Genomic DNA, 24,008 nt, shown 5'->3' with positions numbered 1-24,008 from the left:
CAGAAGAAAGATCCAAGAAATAGACACATATAAAAGGTAGTCAACTGATCTTTGATGAAGGAGCAAAGGCAATGCAATAGGTCAAACACAGTCTAGTCTCTTCAGCAAATGCATCTGAAACTAATGAACATACAAAAAATAAATCTAGACACAGTGAGGATTTATTCTCCTCACAAAAACTAACTCAAAATGGATAGACCTAAATGTAAAATGCAAAACTATGAAACTCCTAGAAGTCTACATAAGGGAAAACCTAGATGATCTTGAATGGGGCAATGACTTTTTAGATACAACACTAAATCAAAATTCACAAAAACTAATTGGTAAGCTGGACTTCATTAAAGTTAGAAACCTATGCTCTGTAAAAGACAATATCAAGGTAATTAGACCATCCACAAAGTGGGGGAAAATATTTGCAAAAGATATATCTGATAAGGGATGTTGTGCAAAATACACAAAAAACTCTTTAAACTCTACAATAATAAATGGCCAAACTTAAAACTGTGCTTCAACAGACACCTCACCAAAGAAGAGATACAGATGGAAATTAGCATATGAAAAGGTATTCCACATTATATGTCACAAGGGAAATGCAAATTAAAACACTGAGATATCACTACACCTCTATTATAATGGCTAAAATCTGAAATACTGACGACACCAGCTATTGGTGAGGATGTGTGCACTGGACTTCTCATGCACTGTAGTGGGAAAGCAAAATGGTACAGCCATTTAGAAAGCCATTTCTGGCAGTTTGTCAGAAAATGAAACATATTCTTACCATACAGTCCAGCTATCACACTCCTTATTATTTACCCAAAGAGGCTGAAAAATTATGTCTACACAAAAACCTGAACATGGATATTTGTAGCAGTTTTATTCATAATGGCCAAAAGTTGGAAGCAATTGAGAAATCCTTAGGTAGGTGAAAGGTTAACTTGTGATAGATCTAGACAATGGACTATTACTTGGTGTTCAAAAGGGTTGAGCTATCAAGCCATGAAAAGACATGGAGGAATCTTACATCCATAATACTAAGTATAAGAATCTGAAGTCTGAAAGTCTGAAAGGGTTACATACTATATGATTTTAAATATATGATATTCTGCAGCAGCAAAAACTATGGAGAAAAGTAAAAAGATCAGTGGTTACCAGGGGTTATGGGCATGGGAGGGATGAACAGACTGAACACAGAGGATTTCTATGGCAGTGAAACTACTCAGAGTAATGTCATAATGGTGGATACATGTCATTGTATATTTGTCCAAAGACCCAGGGAGTACAACACCAACAGTGAATCCTAATGTAAACTGTGGATTTGGGGTGACAATGACGTTCAATGTAGACCTAGATATTATAACCAATGTACCACTCTGGTGTGGGATATTGATAATGAGGGGGTGGTTTTACATATCTGGGGTGAGGGGATATATGGCAAAGCTGTAACTTCCACTCAATTTGGCTGTGAACCTACAACTGCTCTAAAAAAACAAAGTCTATTTTTTTAAAGCTGTTGCGTGGTTAAAAAGAAAGAAACTAAGTAATTCCATAAATTTAGGTGTTTGATTATAGAATTCTTATTGATGAGATATCTTGTGACTTGAGTATATTATTTAGCAAATGCTCATGAAATCTAAAAGAAATCCTCCGCTGGAAATTTTGTTTTTAATTCTTAGGTCAGATGTTGCCCTTTTGTATAATGATCGCTCTGTCCTTGAGAATCACCATGTGAGTGCAGCTTATCGACTTATGCAAGAAGAAGAAATGAATGTTTTGATAAATTTGTCCAAAGATGACTGGAGGTGAGTTTCAAAGGAAGCCCAGATGAAATTTAATTTCAGGAAAAACTTAAATTATGGGATTTAAAATGAAGAAATTCATATTATAAAAGTTCCCCTTGACTGGATGACTATGAGAAGAACTAGAACCTACAAGATGTTGTTCAGGAGCCAGGCTCTGCTGGTTGGAGTTGAGCTATTTTCCAGGCTAATTCCACATCTGTATACATCATGGCCAGTCCACAACACTGTGTATCACACAACACATAGTTTAGGATAAATAATGATGTACTCTCTGTAATGGAGCTCCACTTTATACCAATATGTGGTCCTAAATAAATGCAAAATCTTAGTGTAATATGGATTTCTTCATATATTACTTTTCTATATGTGGAGTTTAGCTTTATATTTTTTTTAAGATTTTATTTATTTATTTGACAGACAGAGATCACAAGCAGGCAGAGAGGCGGGCAGAGAGAGGAGGAAGCAGGCTCCCTGCTGAGCAGAGAGCCCGATGCAAGGCTTGATCCCAGGACCCTGGGATCATGACCTAATCCAAAGGTAGAGGTTTTAACCCACTGAGCCACACAGCCGCCCCGGAGGTTAGCTTTTTAAAAAAATTAAAAAGTCACTGTTTGAAGAAAAAATTACAAATGCAATATGCTAAAATATGGAAATATGTTGTAGAGACAGTGTTCCAAAAGCTGAAATGGAGAATCCCCACCTACTTTGGCATCTTGTTTTCTCTGGGGTTCTTATGATAGAAGCTTGGCACAGTGAAGTGGTTCATTTTTCAGCAGTAGGAGTGGGAGCTCTTGGGCCATCTACCAGTTACCTGTGTGACTGGGCAAAACTCAGTCTCCTCTGGTGTGAAATAATAATACCTCCTCATATAAAAGAACCTACCACACTGCTTGCACTGAATAAATCCTGAATACAAAGTGGTGATTTTAAAAATAGCAAATACTGCATTTGAAATTATTTTTTGAAGTTGGTCAGGTTCCTTTCAGATAGAAAAACAGTATTTAGGAATTATGAGTAGTAGACAGTTGTGGGTGTGCATGGGGGAACATCCAGTTCTTGAAGGGAAGATGTTAAACAGCATCATTCACAGAGCACTCTCCCGGCAACTTCCAAAAGCTACGAGGGTTAAAGGGTGAAATAATGTCAAAGTATGTGAGTTCTTTTACACTTAAAAAGTAGCATCTTTTGTGCTCATATCCATAAAGAAAAATAAAATTTAATCAGTAATATTTAAGGAAATGTTTTACTTGAGAATCACCAAGGGCCAAATGAACCTTTCTTCTTTTGATGACTCCACAGGGATCTTCGGAACCTAGTGATTGAAATGGTTTTGTCTACAGACATGTCAGGTCACTTCCAGCAAATTAAAAATATAAGAAACAGTTTGCAGCAGCCTGAAGGGTAGGTTATTTTCTTCCATCATGTTAAAGTTCCATAGGCTTAGACTCAGAAAAGACTGTAATTGGTGACTTCGTTCTGATAATTTGAATATGTCCTTGGTTTGACAGGATTGACAAAGCCAAAACTATGTCCCTGATTCTCCATGCAGCAGACATCAGCCACCCAGCCAAATCCTGGCAGCTGCACTACCGCTGGACCATGGCCCTAATGGAGGAGTTTTTCCTACAGGTGCCTCTATGACAATATGTGCAAATATGGAAATAGTGTCTAGGCGTATTGACATGCACCTTTGTAAATGCAGAATCCAGGACTTGTGACTATTATCAACTGGTCACAACACATTCTTGGGGCCTCAAGCAGAATTTATTAATCTTTCAGATAAATATAGTTCATAATCCTATGTAGTATAATATATGTTCTAACGATAGTCAAGTCTTGGATCTCTGATGCTACTCCTAGGAAAGAAAGAAACAAATTAACATTGTTGTCTGCTGTTAAAAGATAAAATATTAGAGTAGGGATAGCAAATATCTTTCATCATAAAATGGGAAAGGGGAGGATGTATAGCACTGCTGTATACATCTTGTTGGTTAAAATTTAGTCATATATGCACAGGTGCAAGGGAGGCTGAGAAATGTAGTTTTGTGTTGGGTTGACATGTGCCTAAGTTAAAACTAGATTGTTATATGAAAAAGCAAAGTTGGACATGGGGAATGGACATGGTCTCTACCTCAAGGATACTTTTTAAAAAAATAATGTCCCTGTTTTTTTCCACTCCCACCTAAGGTACCACAATACAATTATGATGCTAACCACCCAGAGTTAGCAGCAGTTCCCAAAGTTAAAGACTCAGTCTTCCATTAGAATGTCTTCACTTCAAGATGCCAACCTCAAGTAGGGCCCTAGGACACCAGCCCTTCTGACCACTGGTTATAAATTCAGGGGTACCCATGACCCTCCTCAGGTTTGACAATTTGTTATAGTAACTCAAAATACTCAGGAAAGCACTATTCTTATGGTTATAGTTTAATTATAAAAAATACAATAAAGAATAGCCAATTGACATTATACCTATTCTGAAGACATGAAGACTGAATATATTACTATATTTGGAGGACTCTGCTTTCTGTCTCCCATTGTCAATGATTATGATACATGGTTTCACTTTAAAATAACATTGCATAGTCCTAGAGAAACTTACTGAGTAGCATCTTCCAAATTTAAGTATTTTCATACTAAAAATAGTTTAAATATATTTTAATACATTTTGTGATTTAAAAAAAAAAACACTACAAATGTTAAAACCTATCCAGTTCTACAGGGCAACTGTGTGCTATGGCCAAATAAAAATTATAATTTCATGCACTCAACCAAATATTAACCAGAAAATGGTAAATCTAAAAAGAACTTAGAGATCTTTAAGAATGACTTTCTTATATTAGATATGAAAAAAACAGAAGTATGAAGAGATATAAATGACTTTGCTTGGGTTTAAAAAAATATTTAATTATTTTAAGTGATCATGAAAATACAATTGAAATTTTGTCAGATGCAGCTAAAGCAATGCTTAGAGGGAGCTTTATTTATTTTAATGCTTATATTAGAAGAGAACAAAAGTATGTATAAGTCATCTGTGCTTCCACCTAAATAAGCTAGTAGTAGGAAAATTAAACCTAGTTGATCAAAGGAAGTAACAAATATAAAGTTGATCAAAGGAAGTAACAAATATAAAAGCAGAAATCAATTAAACAGAAAAAAGACAATAGCAAAAATTAACAAAGGAAACAGTTGGTACTTTGAAAAAATAATAAAATTATCAGCAAATTAAAAAAGAGTAAAAAAAATAAGTTATAAGTAAAAGAGATGTTATCATTATAGACCCTACATATAGCAAAGCATAAGGAATATTATCCACAATTTATGCCAATACATTTGACAACTTAGAAGAAATTGTCAAATTCTTTGAAAGATATAAATTACCAAAACAAACACCCACAAAAATTATAATTTGTATATCCATGTATCTATTTTTAAACACTGAACTTGTAATTTAAACTTTCTATGAAGAAAAACTCAGACTTAGATGGTTTCAATTTTTCTCTTTCAGTTCTCAATTCAGTTGAGAGATGGTAAATTCTCTCAAGCTTTCCAGAAAGAAATAATTCCAGTTTTAACACAGAGAAAGAGGGAAAATTATCAGTATAACCCTGACAAAACCTGACAAAGATTTTGCAAGTAAAGAAAATTATACACCCATATCTGTCATGAACCTAGATGGAAAATTCCTTTAAATGTTAGCAAATCCAATCTAGCGATATAACAAAAGAGTACATATTATAACATGAGTTGATTTACTATTAAAAAATCATTTAAAGTAATTTACTGTACTAAAAGAAAAAAGAGTCCTACTGTCATATCAATAGATGAAGAAAAGGCATTTGACAAAATTCAAAAGACACTAATTACAAAAACTTTCTGCAAACTAGAAATAAGGGACCTCTTTCAACATGGTAAAAAGTGTCCATAGCTTTCATAATATTTCCTGGTGAAATATTGAACACGTTCATACTAAGTTCAAGATATCTTCTCTTACCAATCCTTTCAACATGGCATTTGAAGTTCTAGCTACTAAAATACTTAGAAGAAAATTAAGTATAAATTGGATAGAAATAAAAAGGAAGCTGTCTTTATTTGCAGAAACGTAAGCTTCTACAAAGAAAATTTTAAGGAATCTCTAAAGAGCTACTGGAACAGATAAATAACTTTAACAAATTTGTAAGATCAATTGTAGTTCTATATACTGACATTAAACAACTTGGAAATAAAAATTTCAGCACAATATGATTTATAATATCATAAAAATAAAATATACTTGGGAATATATTTAATTGAATACATATAAAATCTAAACACTGAGAACCACAGGAGATTGTTGAAAGAAGATTTTTAAAGATCTATCTACGTAGATTAGAAGGTATACCACATTAATGGATTAACATGTTAAGATGTCAATTCTTCCAAAATTGATTAATATACTTACGATAATTTTTATTAAAAATTGTAATAGAGGGTATGTGCTATGATGAGTGCTGTGAAGTATGTAAACCTGGCAATTCACAGACCTGTACCCCTGGGGCTAATTATACATTATATGTTAATAAAAAATTCAAAATTAAAAAAAAAAGTAGCAGACTTCTTTGTAGCAGTTGAAAGAAAGCCAGTCCTAAAATCAACATGGAAATGTAGGAATCTAAAAATGGCCAAAACAATTTTGAAAAAGACTGAGAAAATTGGAGCATTTATATCTCCTTATCACATGACTTAGTAGAAAGCTAGAGTCATCAAAGTAGTGTGTTATTAACATGGAAACAGGCAAATAGATCAATAAAACAGAATAGTGATCCCATACTTATATGGTTGTTTGATTTTCTACAAAAACAATGAAACAGTTAAATGGAGAAAGGAAAGTTTGTAAATAGAAATGATACTTACTAAATATATGGGAGAAAAGGAATCTTGTCCCTTATACAAATATTAATTCAAGTTTGACCCCAGCCTTATATAAAATCTGACTCTAAAGTTTCTAGAGGAAAACTTAGGAGAATATCTCTGACCTTGGGAGTAGCCAAATATTTCTTAGAGAAGACCCAAAAAGTACTGCCTAAAAAAGAAAAAAAAAATTGGTAAAGTGGACAAGAGCAAATTTTAAAGCTTTTTCTCTTCCAAAAATACCATTAAGGCAAGCCATAGAGTGAGAGAAAATATTTGTACTACAAATATCTGTCCAAGAGCTTCTTCACAGATTATATAAGGAACTCCTACAAATCTTACAAAATTTTTAATAAAAAAATAAATAAAATTTTTAAAAATTTAGTCTAATTTGATCAGACACCTCATAAAAGAAAATACACAAATGGGTGATAAACACATACAAGTACTCTCATTATCATCGGTTATCAAAGGATTGCATATTAAAGCACAATGAGATACCTCTACATCCTCACCATAATAGCTAGAATTAAAAGGACTGAAAATACTAAGCATTATTGAGGATGTGGAACAACTGGACCCCAGTTGGAAGTCCAGTCATTGCTGGTGGAAGTATAATCAGTGTCAGGCATTGCTAGCAGAAGTATAAATCATTACAACTCATCTGAAAACTACTGGTTAACATTCACTAAAGTGAAACTTAATCTCCCCTATGACGCAGCATGTCCTCCCACAGGTGTATAACTCAGAAAAATTGCTTCTTATGCCCACCCAATGTGGAGTAGTCATGATAGTATTACTTATTACTTATGATGGCCCAGTATTAGAAACAGTCCAATTTAACATCAGAAATAGAAAGGGTATAGTCATACAGTGGAATACCATGCAACAATTAAAAAATGGACTAAAGATACAAACCAGGATATATTGCAAAAAATAAATACTGTATGATTCCATTTATATGAAGTTCAAAACTAACAAAATTAATCTCTGGTGATTGAAATCTGAATAATGGATGTCTATAGGAGGTAAGATTCACTGGAAAAAGTTAAGGGAACTTCTGGAGGTGATGGAAATGTTTTATATACTAACTGTTTATACAAATGTGTTCATAATTTATGCTTTTAAGATTTGTACATTAAGTTTTTCCTTGACTTAAAAAAGAATATGTCAGAATAAAGGTGCTTCATCAATTACTTGAGCTTTAAAAAAAGAACAGTGTTAAGAAAAGTCTCTAATAAACTCCAGAGACTCTTGAAAATTACAGATACCCAAATAGTATCATGACTTTTATTATCCCTGTCTTTTATTGATTTCAAACAAGACAAAGAATACCTTACAGAACCATGAGAATAATGAATTTAAGGAAGTCAAGTCCAGGTGTTTTTGAAGTTCAATATATTCTTGATTTTTCTAGAAAGGTTACTAATATTAATAATGAAGCTTCCAGCATGCTCTGATTTTTGATATCTGAAATCCAGGTAGAAGGAAACTGTTTCATACAGCTATCGAGCAATTCTGTCATTCTCAGCACCTGATAAACAGTGACTCAGATATCTAAGTAGAGATTAAAATGCACACAACACGAAAGGTCAAGTCTTAGAATAGGTATAGCATCATGATATTTGGAATGTTTTTATGATCTGCATTTTTCAGGATTGTGTTAGAATAAGAAAGGGTCAGGTTTTTGGTTTGGTTTTTTTTTTTTTTACAATATTCTTGATGGGCAATGATAGGCATTTTTGTCATCCCAGAATGTTCAGAAATGACAGTCTTTGCTTGAGTGAACTTAACAGAAAATACTTACAGCTCAAAGGAGAGTAAAGCATATATGTTAATCTGGGATATTATAAAATCAAATTGTCTCTACTAGCATTCCCTCTTCTCTTCAACTATGAAATTCCTTTCAGATCATAATAAGCTGATTTAGGACTTAAGCTTTTAATAATAGAATCTTATATTTCTCAGTCTCTGGACTTCTAAAAGTAAGTGACTTTCAAATCCCCTTCAGAAAGATATATAGCAAAACAGGTGAAGGTCAAAACAAGTGAGTTTGTACTACCAACAAACATGTTCACAAGCAAAACAAGCTTATCTTTATGAGACTTATGTTAACATATCACATTGATGCCAATAGCTAAAATGTTTCGATGCATTCAATTAACTAAATGAATCTCACAGTACTCTTGTTCTTTGTCATGTCCCATGTTGTAGCCCTTTGGAGGTACGTGTATGTGTGTGTACACATGTAAATACACACATATACATATATACATTTAGTACCTGTACATACATACATATATATACATAGTGTGATTTAATGTTTCAGAAAAATGCAGAGAAATTTTGGGATGCTTTGACTTCTAAGTCACTTTCTTATTAATTTGTCCACTAAGGTCATTTTATCGAACAAAAGGGCTTAAATCAATATTAAGTATTTTTGGGGCGCCTGGGTGGCTTAGCGGGTTAAAGCCTCTGCCTTCAGCTCAGGTCATGATCCCAGGGTCCTGGGATCGAGCCCCGCATCAGGCTCTCTGCTTGGCTGGGAGCCTGCTTCCTCCTCTCTCTCTCTCTGCCTACTTGTAATCTCTATCTGTCGAATAAATAAATCTTAAAAAAAAAAAATATTAAGTATTTTTAAAATATAATGTACTTCTAGAGGATAAACCAATGTAGACCAAACTATCTGTTCCATCCTTTAAAATTCATCAATGTTAACCCAACTCTTGGCATAGCTACTTTAAGTGTACCTCCTAAATCCATTAGAAACTGTAGCCTGAGACGATCAGAATTGTATCTAGAGTTTGCAGCCTTGAGAAACCTATTTCCATCTTCAGTAAGCAACTGACGATAAAGCAGGTCCTCATCTCCAAAGCATGTTTCACAGCATGATTGTGATATTTGTCAATAGAGCTAATGTCCTCTCCTCGAGTGTTGATGCAGGTCAACACAGGTGCCTCTGCCCTCGGACTGTAATGTGTGAATTCAGGAGATGCTACTTTCATTTCAACTATGACTGATGTGACAGAGATTAGAGGTGGAGGGATTGGCCCAGGAAAAAGCATTAGTACAGGAAGACAGGTTTTTGCTTTTTATTCTCTCCTTAAACAGACATACTAGTTTGGCAAGATAATAAGGAATTACTACAAATAAAGTTAAAAGAACTACTTCCTGCCATTAAAATTTGTTCATGCTTCATACTATATGAACCCAATAACTAAGTGAATTTTCTCTTTTTCAACTAGTTGTTTTATGATACATTTTAAAAAATGACATTTATGTAAAATCTCCATTTACCAGTAAGTATTACCTTGTCAAACAAATGATTGGGAATGCAATTTTTTGGAGAGGGAAGGAAAAAGAATTATTTTATTTATTTATTTTAAATTGTATATCATCAGGCCCCTTATTGTTCTTCAGCATTGCTAGAAGTAGTATAAAGTGTGTCATTTCAAAATAGATTGTATTTCTCACAGTAATAAAAATGTACTTAGTGCATTCTCAGCCAAGGATCTTGGGATCAAAAACTCAGACACAACCAAAAAAAATTCATCATTATAAAGAACACTTGCTATGAGCCAGAATAATAACTTTAAATGTAAAAATCAATGCTCATAGTTTTAAGAGACATGCAAGTATTATACGAGGGGTACTAATGTTCTACAAAATATAACTCACAAAATACATGTATGCCATATCATAAATTTTGTTGAAAGTGAATATGTTAGCTGTAATAATTATTAAATTTTTAGACAGCTTTGGTGGCTTTCTAGAGTTTAGAAGGACCATTTTTAGAAGGAAAGAAGATAATTAGGTGGCTTAAATCCCTTGAGTAAGTTGTCCCAAGAGGGCTAAACTATTGCTTCTTCCCCTCTCCTCCGTTAAATTCCCCTATAGAATTAGTGGCCCCTAGAATTCACCCTTGACCTTAGAGTTGCCCCAGGTCTACGGTCAGGAGCTTCCTGTATATTTATTGGTGGTATGGCTTCTGTGATTAAAACTTAGGTTTCAATGCAAAAGGTTTCTCAGGATTTCTATACTTCACCCTTTTCTGTCTCCTTCAATTCTTAAAAGCTATAGAAATTGCTTTGGCTTCAGATAAAATGCAGAAAAGAAAAGGTGCCAGTAAGTCACTGGAATTGACATCCTGTTGACAGTGATCAGAGCATTTCACACTGTTAGGAAAGCATAAAAATAAGTATTGGTCTTTGTTGCGGCCTTTCAGAGAAGAAACCTCAACAACCTCCAAGGGAATTGCCAAAACAGGCAGGAGCCAGAGCACTGCAGGCTGCCTGGGGTTTCCATGTTGCTGAGGTCACCTTTTCTCCTTCCCTGCCTGCAGACTCATCCCCAAGAACAGATGCAGGGATTCAGGAGCAGCATCGAGTGGCGTTGATTAATTCATTGAGTCTGGTGGCCTTAGGGCCCTATATTTTTGCTCCAATCACTGTAAAAGTCAATGTACCAAAATATATGTATATGCAGTATTTCACTGATTTTTTTGAAAATACATTTTGGGCCTCCTGAAGGCAGTGCCCTCCAATGAAAGTACATCTTCCAGGAAAAAATAGTTGACTTTTGCCGTGCCTATTGCCTTGACCCCTGATTTCATCTTGATGGAAAGTAAATGTTCCCTATTCAGGGATATGATAAGGAAGATTAACAAAGTTTGTCAAATTTATACTCTGGGAATCCAACTTTCTCTTTACATATCTTTCCGTCTCCTTTAATATTACCCCCCTCCTTTTCCTATTTTGTTTATGGTGCCTTCTGAGTCTGGCTATAAGGCCCCCTACTAATCCTGCACTCATGGCCTTTAATTCACCCTAAAGAATAACATTTTAAATATTTATAAATAGATTAAATAATTAATGTGCTTTAGCATTCAGTGTGCTTTAGCAGTGGAAATTTAATGGAATCCCAATTCCATTGTGGAATATAAGAAGCAAATAGAATGTAAAAATTTCACTCCAAATGTAGGAAGGTGAATCCTGCATGTATCTGTCAAATGCCTGAGTCCTATATGAGAATGTTGCCATCCGGCATTCTATACAATTTAGCTCATGGAAGGTAATTCATCACAATGTCTTCTTCAGGCCCAAATTATCATTTTTAGAACAAAGAACTTCTGTCATATAGTATAAAAATATAGCTATTAAATTCCAAACCACAGCCCCCTGATCAATAAAGTCAATCAGTTGTATCCACATAGATCAGATAAGTATCTCCAATATCACACTTCCCACCAAGTCCATGAGGAGCTTTATTTCTATTTTAACACTAAAATATTTATATTTTAACATAAACAATGATGTTATTCTTGTACCTTATTCTCAATGTGCTAAAAATAAAATCCATAATAGTTTTCAAATCCAGCCCTCATTCATATTGTCTCACTTCTTTCGTGGCACCAAAGATTCCTGTGCATTCAGGTGTGAAGCCCAGGAGTCATCTTCAATTCATTTCTCATCATCCCCCACACTGCTGGCAAATCAGTCTTTCAAAAGCAGAATTCCTGTCAGGTCCATTCCCTGCTAGAAAACGGAAGGTGGGGGGATAGCAGGAAATGCCTCTCTGCCATATGCTCGATTAAGTACCAATCCTTTTTCCTGTTACATTAGACACCATAAATACCTCATAGCTCTGTACCTTTGCTATGATGAAGTATGGTTCTTTTTTAAAATTTTAGTCCCGGTAGATTTAACATACAATGTTATATTATATTCAGGTGTACAATATAGTGATTCAACAATTCTGTGCAGTACTCGCTCCTCATCATGGTAGTGTACTCTCAATCCTCTTCACCTATACGAAGTATGGTTCTTATTTGCTAATATTTAATGACTGTTTACCAACTATTAGGCTTCACATAACTTAGATAACTATATGATAATCCTACTAGGTAGGTACTAGGATATCTTCATTCCTGATAGGAGTTAACCACAATTACCAAGTGAGGTAACATATGAGGAGAATTCATTTCAGCAAAGGTTGTGATACATCTGAAGTAACAGAGAGAAACCGTCAACAGCAGGGATTCAAATGTGTATCTTGTAGTTCCAGTGCTGACGGCACTAATAATTCCTTGTCCTCTTTCCCTTAAGCTGGATGTTAATATTAATTCCAAATGGAATGGGTGTTGTTATCCTCTAAGGAAGGAGCCCAGCTGCTGAAGGAGGTCATGGAAATTCTAGTCCCTATTTTCTCTAAGTCACGACGTAGTAAAATTTAGCCATTTGCAGCTACTTTGCCTACTTCTCTGGTGACCATACCTAGATTTTCCTCCAAACAATTCTGATTTCCAACTTTCTGCTCCTTATAATCAGAGGCATGGTTTAGAGGAAGTGCACCAGACAACATTGTCAATGAAAAATTGTAAAGTCCATAAAACTTATTGACGTGATGTTGTAAAGATCATGAGGAAAGTTGTTCAAGGACACAGAGCGAGTGGGAACTCGTAATTCCTCAGACAGGCACACTATTGTTAAGTGGGCACCACAGCAAAGCAGAAGTGAAGGCCCCTCCCTTTTGTCTTCTGATTTCAGAAACTGACTGTGTGTCCTAAATTGTGATCTTACACAAGGCCAGTGGAGTCCATGAAGATACACAACCGATAGCTTAGGGGAAAATAGAGGCATTCTTTCAAATACCAGAAAATTGAAGTGAAGAGAAGCAAGTGAAATAGCTTTCTTTTGTAAGCACATACCCTTGAATGCATAGTAAAGAACCTATGTTTGATGTTTGATAAACATTGTGAAGAGACGTTTTGCCCAGAGCAGCCACCTCTATTTTAGGAGATGAAAACTGAATTAGTTCTTGTGATGTTGAACCCAAACATAAATGGAATTCCTTAATATATGTGCTCAATTAACCTACCATAGGTAAGATCAAATAATAAAAATCATTGACATTTCAATTTTCTGAGAATACAGTAAAATAAAATGATGCACACAGAATGTAAGAATGTTGAAGATATTATTCACTATTTGCTGTGGAAAATTCAATTAAAATTGGTTAATAAGTGGAAAGACGTTTCAAAATGTTGATATACTTTTAATTTCAAAAAGCGGTATAGTCATGAAGTCTTGATACTGAAGATCTGTGATGTACTTGGCCTGGGGGGAGAAAAAAAAGCATAAAAATCCACGATCTTGATTGTTAATTAAATGCCAAATAACACACGTAGATGACTATTTTCTGGTAGGTGCGGAAATTTCCAAAGAGCAAAGGTTTGTCTCTTCACAGTAACGGGGTTGTGATACCAAAGCAGCGTCTCCATGTGCTAAAAATGCTCATTTTTTTCCCTTCAGCAACATATATGTGCTCAAAAGGAGACTGAGTAAAATTACATCAACTTGGACTATCCCTTTGCTTTTCTAAAAATTAAATACAAACACAGTGCCAATTACAATACAGCTGTGGCTTTTTTTAGACTTTGTATCTAGACTGCTCATTATCTAAGCATCTCCAACCCAAGTCTGTACTAATGAGCTTTCCTTTCACAGGGAGATAAAGAAGCTGAATTAGGACTTCCATTTTCCCCACTTTGTGATCGGAAGTCAACGATGGTGGCCCAGTCACAAATAGGTACTGCTTAAGAATAGGGGTTATGGAGGGTGGGCGTGTGTGAGCCAGTTTTCAAATGATAAACCATGTTGTTCAAAAGGGCGACAACCATGAAAACCTCACTTCTTATTCATAATAAATTTGATCTTTAGACGGATCTGTATGGTGCTGAATGATAAGACTTTTGAAAAAGGTCTCATAAAACTAATTCCGTCAAGCAGTATTAGTAAATGTAATTGTTACTTGATTTGTAACCCTTTTACGAATAATGGACTTTCTTCTTGCGTAAGAGACAACATTTTTTGTGTTTTGTTCCTGACGATTGTAATCTGTAATTTAATCTTTTGTGTGTAGGACAATTCAATGAAAATATTAGTATATCTGTGTTGTTATCGCTAAGTTTGCAATATGTATTTAATATAGTAGCTTATATTCCTTCAGAAAAAAAATTCTTTTGATATAAGTAGATGACCCAGCAAGTTCAGCCCATTATTAAAACTATGCAGCTATGATGCATGGTCCACATATTTGTAATAGTTATTCCCAGAGTCCGCATCTTCATTACTGAACTGTAAGATTAATAAACATAAGGATTGCCCCCTAACCTCTCTAGCCGCTTCAGCACCAAGTCCTACAAAGCCCCGGTCAACTGTCAGAAACCTTCTTGCTCTGACCTTTGACCCTTCCCATCCAAATTCAAAAGCGATTTTTCTAGCTACCTGAACACAGGTGCCTACCATTGTTTAGCAGGTGTGAGTGTGGCAGGCTAAGCCCCTCCTCAGGCAAGCCGGAAAGCAGGGAAGTTTCTGAGGCTTGTTGCTGTAATGTAAATTGCTACCTGGGGCGCCTGGGTGGCTCAGCGGGTTAAATTGCGACCCTGTTAGTGGAGGCGACACATCACTTGCCAGTCTCCATACCCCAAGCATTCAAAACCACAGACAGAACCGGAAGTAGCGCACTGGTGGCCAATTAACATCGCTTTGATTCGAAGGCATCAATCAAAACATAAAACTACTGAAGCTTTCTTGAGTTAAAAATGTGCCTTGGGGGTGCCTGGGGGGCTCATTTACATGTTCGGCTCTTGGTTTTGGCTGGGGCCCTGATTTCAGGGTTGTGAGACTGAGCCCCGTGTGGACTCCAGCCCAGTGGAGCCTGCTTGGGATTCTGTTTCTCCCTCTGCCCCTCCCCCACCTTCTCTCCCTCTTAAAAAAAAAAAAAAAAAAAGGCACCCTAATACATAATATTACTAATCCAATTACTTGAAATGTGAATTATTTGTATCTGATGGATAGGGTAATCTTCAAATGTAGATATTTCTGGGCACAGTATCACTTAAAAAGCCTCCCTCCAGTTTCCTCTTATATTCAGATGACCATCCGTAGCTCGCAGGTGTGTGTGAGACCACACGCTCTTGATTTCCAGTGGCCCACCTCTCCAGGGACGCGTAGTGAGGACGTGTATACAGAATGTACAGTAGGTTGTCTCCTCCTCCACCTAAACACCAGAAGGGTAGGGCTCCCTGGAGGACAGTGCTCCCTTCTCTCTGTGTGTCATGTTCTATCTTGATGAGTACTTCTTTATTCATCCTGACAACTCAAGGTGGTGAGAATAATGCTGTCTTCCAGAGATGTTACTGTTCTCTTCACTGATTTGACAGAACACGCCCACATGCTGTGAACTAACACTTTACATCCAGAGAATAACAAACAGCAATCTGAAATATTAACACACTGACAGAAAGCTCTGATACAGTAAGATGGAAAAAAGCAGTTGCCTTCTTGTAACCTGAGGAAAAAAAAACTTCAATTATTTCGTTTATTTGGAGCTTAGATAATATTTTTTGTTGATGAGTAATAAATTCAACAAGCAAGTGGAAACCTTTCAGAAAAGTAATGATCCCTCTCACTGAGAGGAAATTATATTCACTCTGGTTAGAATTGAATTGTTAACAAGAGTATAAAACTGAGTATTAAATAGGAAAGCCAATATACCAAGTTATCAGGCTTAAAATTGTATCACTTCCACTATTGGGAGATTATTTTTTTTTTTAGAGCTATAGAACTATTAAACTATCTCTAAAGATTATGTTTTTGGATTAAAAATAATTGCAAGGGGTAGGGGCGCCTGGATGGCTCAGCGGGTTAAAAATAATTGCAAGGGGTAAACCGAATCAGAATTGTAGCTGATAATTACTATCAGGTACGTCAGACTCTTCATTATTACAGATTTTAGAATTCAAGAAATGTAATATTTCAAACTATCTTTTGTTTTTTTGTTTTTTGTTTGTTTTTGTAGGTTTCATTGATTTCATAGTAGAGCCAACATTTTCTCTTCTGACAGACTCAACAGAGAAAATTATTACTCCTCTTATAGAGGAAGCCTCTAAAACAGACACTTCTTCCTATGGGGCAAGCAGGTTTGATATTTTCTCCTTTATTGCATCTTTTTTTTTTTTTTTTAATCTTTGTGCTGTTTAATAACCTTTCACTTAAGATTATCCTACTATGTCTTACCGCAGGGCAGGCCATCTTTAAAGAATTGTTAGGTAGTATTGTCCCCTAGTGGCTAAATGTGATATTGCATCTGTCTTTGAAATTACTTGATGTCCGCTACAAAATATATAAAACTACTAAGGAGTATAACATAAGAGTATTCAATACGCAGGAGAATGAAAATATCTCAATTTTCATGCAAATGTGTGTATTATGCTTTGAATATTAACATATATAGTTGTGTCAGTTTGCTTACAAGCAAATCAGTTGCAACCCACTTGTACATCTGGGGAGATGCCTATACCAAAGGAAGGCTTATAGCTGATGTGGGTACAACAGCTGTGTCTAACATGTAACAGTAATATCCATTATATATACAATCACAGTATTTCAAGCTGAGCATTTTTCATAGATAAATTTGTTAAGGCATATTATTTAAAGCTTCCAGTTGCAAACTAATCATGCTAAATTCTTACCCATCTGAACATGCAACTTTTGCTAATGGCACATCAACAGGCCCCCTACATGTTGCCCCAGTGAGGGCACTGAGGAAATATTCTACCTGAGAAAGATTCAGATTAACCCCCCTCAGGGCTCCAGAGTCGTGATGCCCCTTTAGTAATGTTCACCAGTGGACCCTCCGCTGAGTCAGCTTACCTCAATTTTCCACTGTTCTAACCAGGGCCTCACCACCCATGATGCAAAAGTGCTCCTACCTGCTGCTCTGGGGGTCCTTGACCCACCCAGGGACTTCCAGCCAGAGTCCCAGCCCTCTCCATGAGAGCAAAAAGGAGGGACGTGAGCATCCCTGATGCATGCTCCACACTGGGCCTGAACACCTGCCACTCTGTGTCTGCAGTTGGTTTTGTAAAGTGTTTCAGGCTTTACTCCCTCATTTCATATCTTGACCTTGGTGTTTTCTGGGCTTTTTTTTTTTTTTTTTTTTTTTTCTGGTTGTAATTATTAGCCTCAGCCCCTTTATTCTGTCCACAGTGTTGATTTGTTTAGACGATCAAACATGAAAGGCACCATGAACGATGGAACCTATTCCCCAGACTACTCCCTTACAAGCGTGGACCTACAGAGCTTCAAAAACAACCTGGTGGACATCATCCAGCAGAACAAAGAGAGGTGGAAAGAGTTAGCTGCCCAAGGTAGAGTTGTTTATGAGACCTTATGCCATCTCCTTCTTTCTTAACTTATCCTCTGGGGTTTGGGCTTTTTTTCTCTCCCTGGATTTCTTCTTTGATGAAACATGCGAGCCATCAGTGATATGTGGAATTTGGCTAGCTTTTGGTTATTGGTAACAAAGTTGGTTTATCTGGTAAAGAGATTCTGCTCTGTTTATGTCACATGGCCGCAGAAGTATGTGTCCGTGGATGGCAGTGACCTGAATGTGAAGGAGGGGACAATAAAATGGTGACAAAACTTTACATGGCAGAGTAATTCCATGTTCATTCCTAGAAGTGCATTGGAACCTATGTTTTAGGCTTTGCAGGTGGTTTTGTGTTGCATTAGGAATGTAACACTCTATCAGAGACTTGGGTGTGTTTTTTTCAGTGTTACTAAGTTATTTCTTTTGGTGATGGTTCTACTCATGCAGTGGAAAAAATCATTTGCAATCAGCCATTAAAGGAAAACAGATGGGAAGCCAGCTAGCTTTAGCTGTTTCTGATATGTTTTCTGATTCAAATAAATGAGTCTATTTGGTTTACAAGGTATGTGAATTGGTATCAGTCATTATTTTTTATGCAGGAAATTAGCTTTCTAATTCCAAACCTGGCCCCTTCCCGCCACCCCCATGCTCCCTTCCATAACCCTGTGTCTCTCCCGTGCTCTACACCCTGCACAGTGGCCTCTGGCTGGTTCTTGAAATACCCCAGAGCATTTCCAATTATTATTTCTTCAGCCAGGGATTCTCCTCACAGCTCTCTGCAAGAATGATTCCTCCTTGGCTGGAAAGTCCGTTATTTATCTTTAACTTGAAAAACAGCACCTAATTAACTCACTTAATTTAATTTTCACATGACCTTATAAGGTTTATACTATTGTTATTCTCATTTTACATAAGGAAACTGAGGCAGAAGACAGTTATGTGACTTTGCCCCAAATCCCGTAACTAGTAAGTGAAGGAGCTAGAATTCGTTCTTTCTCTCCAAATGCAGTGCTCAAAAGCCTTATGTTAGGTAACCCCACAAGGAGGCCCTCCTTGACCACTACAAGTAACGTCCTCTATCCTTTCTTTGCCGATAAGGGCCCAGTCTAGTGGCTTCAATGTCGTATCACTAGTCCATAATCAATGATATTTATTTATTCCTTCTTTTAATTTATTATCTGCTTTCCACATGGGTAGTGTATGGTCCGCAATAGTGCATGGTCTGTTGTGTTTTCCAGTATATCCTCAGCTCCTACCACAATATTGGCCATATAAGAGGCACTTGGCAAATATTTATAAAATGAAACAACTTCTTAATGGTGTTACATCCTTTCTTCCATCTCTGTTATTAGAAATAAAAGCAATACCATTCTCATGTCTTCATCTGACTCTGTAACTCACATTTTCCCTTTAGTCTGATCTTAGTTGAAGAGAAGTAGTTTCCCAGGTTTTGGTGGGTCTATACAACCACGAAGAGGGCCAGGTCCTATAGTCACACAGGCCCCCCCACCCTCAGCATGGCCCTGTGCTTAATTAAATCCTCAACTATCATCATCTCAAAAATCTTAAAATTTTTTGAGTCAGGGGCCTCATTTTTATTTTGCATGGGGCTCTGCAATTCTGTAGCTAGTCCTGGCCATTCCAGAGGGTCTCTGTAATACATTATTGTCGCTCAGTAAAGACCATAACACAACACAAGACCCAGATGGCCATACTGAAATATTGTCAAACCCATCTAAGTGGAGACTTCAAAGGACTGGAGTAACCCTTCTCTAGGGACAGATTATACTCAAGATATTGACCCTGAAGCACTCTAAGATATAAGCTCTTTGAAAACAGAAACGATATCTATCTTATTGTCATTTTCTCATAGAGAGCGTGTCCCTGGCATAGTGTAGGTGCTTTAAAATTATTTAGTCTTGAATGAATGAATAAATGAATACGTAAACTCCACTTTGAATGTATTTATTCAGAAAAGAAGACAAATAGATATTATATTTTCAGCAATGGAAGGAAGAGAGGAAGGAAGCAAAACTTCTGAAATCCCTCCTGTGTGCCAGGCATTTTATATGGATTATCAAATTTCCTCCTGCAACAACCTCCCTAACTAGAAATGATTACCCTCATTTTATAGTCGTGGAAATTGAGGATCGCACAGCTTCTAAGTGCTAGAGTCAAAACCGTTCTGATTTTTTACCCAAGGCTTTTCCCACTGCACACTAGCACTTCCTATTAGACCCTTTCAAAAAATTCTGAAAAAATTGACTGGAAGTATTCATCTTCAGTGAACCCAAGAATCCAACTGACCAAAACACATTCTATTCCAAGAAAAATTTAACTAAAATAAATAACAATAAACCCGGAACATCAACCTATCACCTAGACCCTATTTGTCATAAACCAGTGAAGGAAAACTGCCAGAATTGGCTTAGGGACTGTGATTCCTCCCTTCCTAATGAACTTTCTGGCACTGTGCTTTTTTGAAGATTTTGTTGCACAGGGACAATAAACTTTAGATGTTTGTAAATTTCTCAATGTACGTTTCTAGAATTAAGGAGTAATATCTGAGTCCTATCATTGGAAAAGGTAGAACCAATATTTGAACACAGGCAGCCTGGCTTTAGCAAATTAAAACTATAGATCATTTTGATAATATAATTTCCTAAGGGTAGTTGTGTAGAGTACACACATTTTGAATAAACAACTACTGCCAAATTTATTTTATTTATTTATTTATTTATTTATTTATAACATTGTATGTTTGGTTTCTATTTCCAATGCAATGGTGAACTAAATAAACTTAGAGAAATATCTCATGGTAAAAACAACTAAAAGTGCAGGGCAAAATATTGACACTGACAGAGATAGTGCTTCTAGAACTATCTCCCTGTCTCCTTGCTTGTAACAAATGATAAAAAGTATGTTGCTTTCAACAAAAAAAGGAAGGGAGGAAGGAAGGGAGGGAGGAAGGAAGGGAGGAAAGCTGATTCGTTCAGAACATGTCCAAATAAAGATCAAACAAATTCAGAGAGATAAAGAAACTTTGGAGCTAGAATCTCTCTGGAAGTCATCTGTTTACCTTTGCTGGAGTCCTGGGTTTGCAGACTACGTTGACCACCACACTGGGTTTATAGCAGAAATGCAAATTTGATTCTACATTTAAAAATTATGTTAAGGCGGGGTGCCTGGGTGGCTCAGTGGGTTAAAGCCTCTGCCTTCCGCTTGGGTCATGATCTCAGGGTCCTGGGATCAAGTCCCGAATCAGGCTCTCTGCTCAGCGGGGAGCCTGCTTCCCCTTCTCTCTCTGCCTGCCTCTCTGCCTGCTTGTGATCTCTGTCTGTCAAATAAATAATTAAAATCTTTAAAAAAATAAAAAATAAAAATTATGTTAATGCAACTTACCATATTAAGGATCAAAACCTAGGCTCTCAAAAGATACAGAAAGAATATTCAAGAAAATTCAGTATCTATTCATGATAAAAATTATTAAAATTAAAGGAACCTTCTTAATCTACTATCTCCATTTTCCTACTTTTCTTGCTTTCATTTTTAGTGCTTGAGATGTTTCTTTTTTCCATTGCAATTCATTTCCTTGATGGTTTGAAATATTTACTCTTTACTCCTTTCATTTTTATGATTAATTAGAAAATTTTATATGCATAATCAATAGTAAATAACAGTGAATTTCACCCTCCCATGAAATAATACAAAACCTTAAAAAACTTTGTGTCTGATATTTTAAAAATCTTCTAAAATACAGATTTTATCGTTAATAATTAAAATTTAAAACATGTCCTTGAAATCCAAGAATATGAGGATAACTGCTTTTTTTTTTTTAAGATTTTCTTTATTTATTTGACAAAGAGAGAGTGAACATGGGCAGGGCGAAAGGAGGGGGAGAAGCAGACTCCCTGCTGAGCAAGGAGCTCAATGGGGGACCTGATACCAAGACCCTGGGTTCACCTGAGCTGAAGGCAACCACTTAATGACAGAGCCATGCAGGTGCCTCAAGGACAACTGCTTTTTTTTTTTTTTTAATTTATTTATTTTTTCAGCGTAACAGTATTCATTGTTTTTGCACAACACCCAGTGCTCCATGCAAAACGTGCCCTCCCTATTACCCACCACCTGTTCCCCCAACCTCCCACCCCTGACCCTTCAATACCCTCAGGTTGTTTTTCAGAGTCCATAGTCTCTTATGGTTCGCCTCCCCTTCCAATTTTTTTTTTTTTTAATAAACATATAATGTATTTTTATCCCCAGGGGTACAGGTCTGTGAATCGCCAAGTTTACACACTTCACAGCACTCACAATAGCACATACCCTCCCCAATGTCCATAGCCCCCTCCCCCTCTCCCAATCCCACCTCCCCCCAGCAACCCCCAGTTTGTTTTGTGAGATTAACAGTCATTTATGGTTTGTCTCCCTCCCAATCCCATCTTGTTTCATTTAGTCTTCTCCTATCCCCCTAACCCCCCATGTTGCTTCTCCATGTCCTCATATCAGGGAGATCATATGATAGTGGACAACTGCTTTTTAAGATCACTTTCAAAAATCAAGCTAGTGCAGGAAGACTTTACCAAGGTCTCCTCCAGGCATGCATAGCTCCTAGTCAGCCAGAGATATGTGGAGAGGTATCTCAGACCTTCCACAGCTCTCCAGTTGCTAGGATATTTCAGTGAAATTCTGCTCATCTACCAGTACCCAAACTTGGACTGCAGGCTCAGACTTGCAAAGTGAGTCCCCCCCCCCCATTTTTTTCTAAACTAAACCCACCACTTTATATTGTAGAAACCAGGGGGTTTGCCCTCTGCTCCTATAGCACTTTGAGCCTACCGCCTCTGGCAGCCAAACTGGTTTCTGCTGCCCTTCTCAGGTTGGGGTAGGCAGGGGGGTTGGGAGTAGCTCTGGTCAAAAAGGTCACAGCTTCCTGGGGCACCTGGGTGGCTCATTTGTTTGAGCAGCCAGCTCTCTGTTTCACCGCAGGTCATGATCTCAGGGTGTGGGCATCGTAGCCCCATGTCAAGCTCAAAGCTCAGTTCCGCGGGGAGCCTGCTTCAGGATTCTCCCTCTCCTCGACCCAACCCCTGCTTGTATACTTTCTCTCTCTTTAAAATAAATAGATCTCTAAAAAAAAAAAAAAAAGAATCACAGATTCCTGCTGTTGTTACCTTTTGCTCATATTAATCTGAAGACATGAGCAAAACACTCACTCTAGCACTGTTCTTGAGAACAGAAAATACTGAAAACAACAGTAAAAATCGATTCACAAGCTGTGGTGTATTTGTATTATGGAAAAGCATACAACTGTTAAGATAAATGAACTTTAGGTGTGAGTCCCAACAGGAAGGGAAGACACAAATAATATTGAGCAAAATACACAAGCTGCTTTCAGTATAGCAAGATGCCATTTATAGAGACATTTTTTAAAAACCTATAAGCTAACCAATAGGTTTTAGAATATACTTAGCTTCATACATAGAACTGTTAAAGAAGCATGTCTGTTTAGAGGGAGCCCCCAAATGGCAAATACAAATATTGTTTCTCCCACAAGGCAAGAGTTACTTTGGTAACCACTTGATGATTTGGTTTGTGTTTAGACACAATTATTACAAACTGAACCCGATCCACATAGTCCACCTTGATCAGAATAAAACCACAAATCAATCCCAGATCTGCTTTCTTTCCCATCTTCTCAAAGAAGATGTGTATTTGAGAAAAACAAGTTATGTCCCAAAATAGAATCCGGGTGTTGGGGATGGGTGGTGAGACTGAAATGGAATGCTGTATGTTTCTTATTGTACTGAGTATCTTTCTGATTTGCTTGACATTGAATCAAACTCCAAAATACTAGGGCTCAAAGGCGAGTAACAAGTGAGGAAAGAAGGCAATGAGGGATCCAAGGTGCCATCAGATTTGCCCATGGCGCACCAGAAGGAAACCTAGTGCTAGCTTCAGGCAAGCTTGAGATTTTAAAATATGCATTAAAATTGTCAAACATGTAAGTGTTTTCTAGTCTTTTGGGAAGTTTATTTCTTACATAATTGCTCTAGAGTCTAGGATACATGCACTCATTTGAACTTTCTAAGACCTGCTTTGTCT

The 24,008-nt window shown here is 36.7% G+C and overlaps 1 protein-coding gene across 4 annotated transcripts in view; it reads left to right on the top strand.

Moving 5' to 3' along the window:
• The window catches only part of PDE1A (phosphodiesterase 1A), a 344,943-nt gene that overhangs the window by 298,258 nt on the left and 22,677 nt on the right, over positions 1-24,008 (top strand). For all 4 annotated transcript variants that reach the window (XM_046019690.1, XM_046019688.1, XM_046019689.1 and 1 more), the window contains 6 exons: positions 1,677-1,802; positions 3,102-3,203; positions 3,311-3,431; positions 14,198-14,279; positions 16,554-16,674; positions 17,744-17,904. In XM_046019690.1, coding sequence (XP_045875646.1) covers positions 1,677-1,802; positions 3,102-3,203; positions 3,311-3,431; positions 14,198-14,279; positions 16,554-16,674; positions 17,744-17,904 — 713 coding nt within the window. The remainder of the gene's footprint in view (positions 1-1,676; positions 1,803-3,101; positions 3,204-3,310; positions 3,432-14,197; positions 14,280-16,553; positions 16,675-17,743; positions 17,905-24,008) is intronic.

This window comes from Meles meles, chromosome 9 (genome assembly GCF_922984935.1).
Source record: "Meles meles chromosome 9, mMelMel3.1 paternal haplotype, whole genome shotgun sequence".
Classification (NCBI taxonomy): Eukaryota; Metazoa; Chordata; class Mammalia; order Carnivora; family Mustelidae; genus Meles; species Meles meles.
The sequence above is the reverse complement of the archived record's forward strand: the minus strand, read 5'-3'. Positions and strand labels throughout refer to the sequence as shown.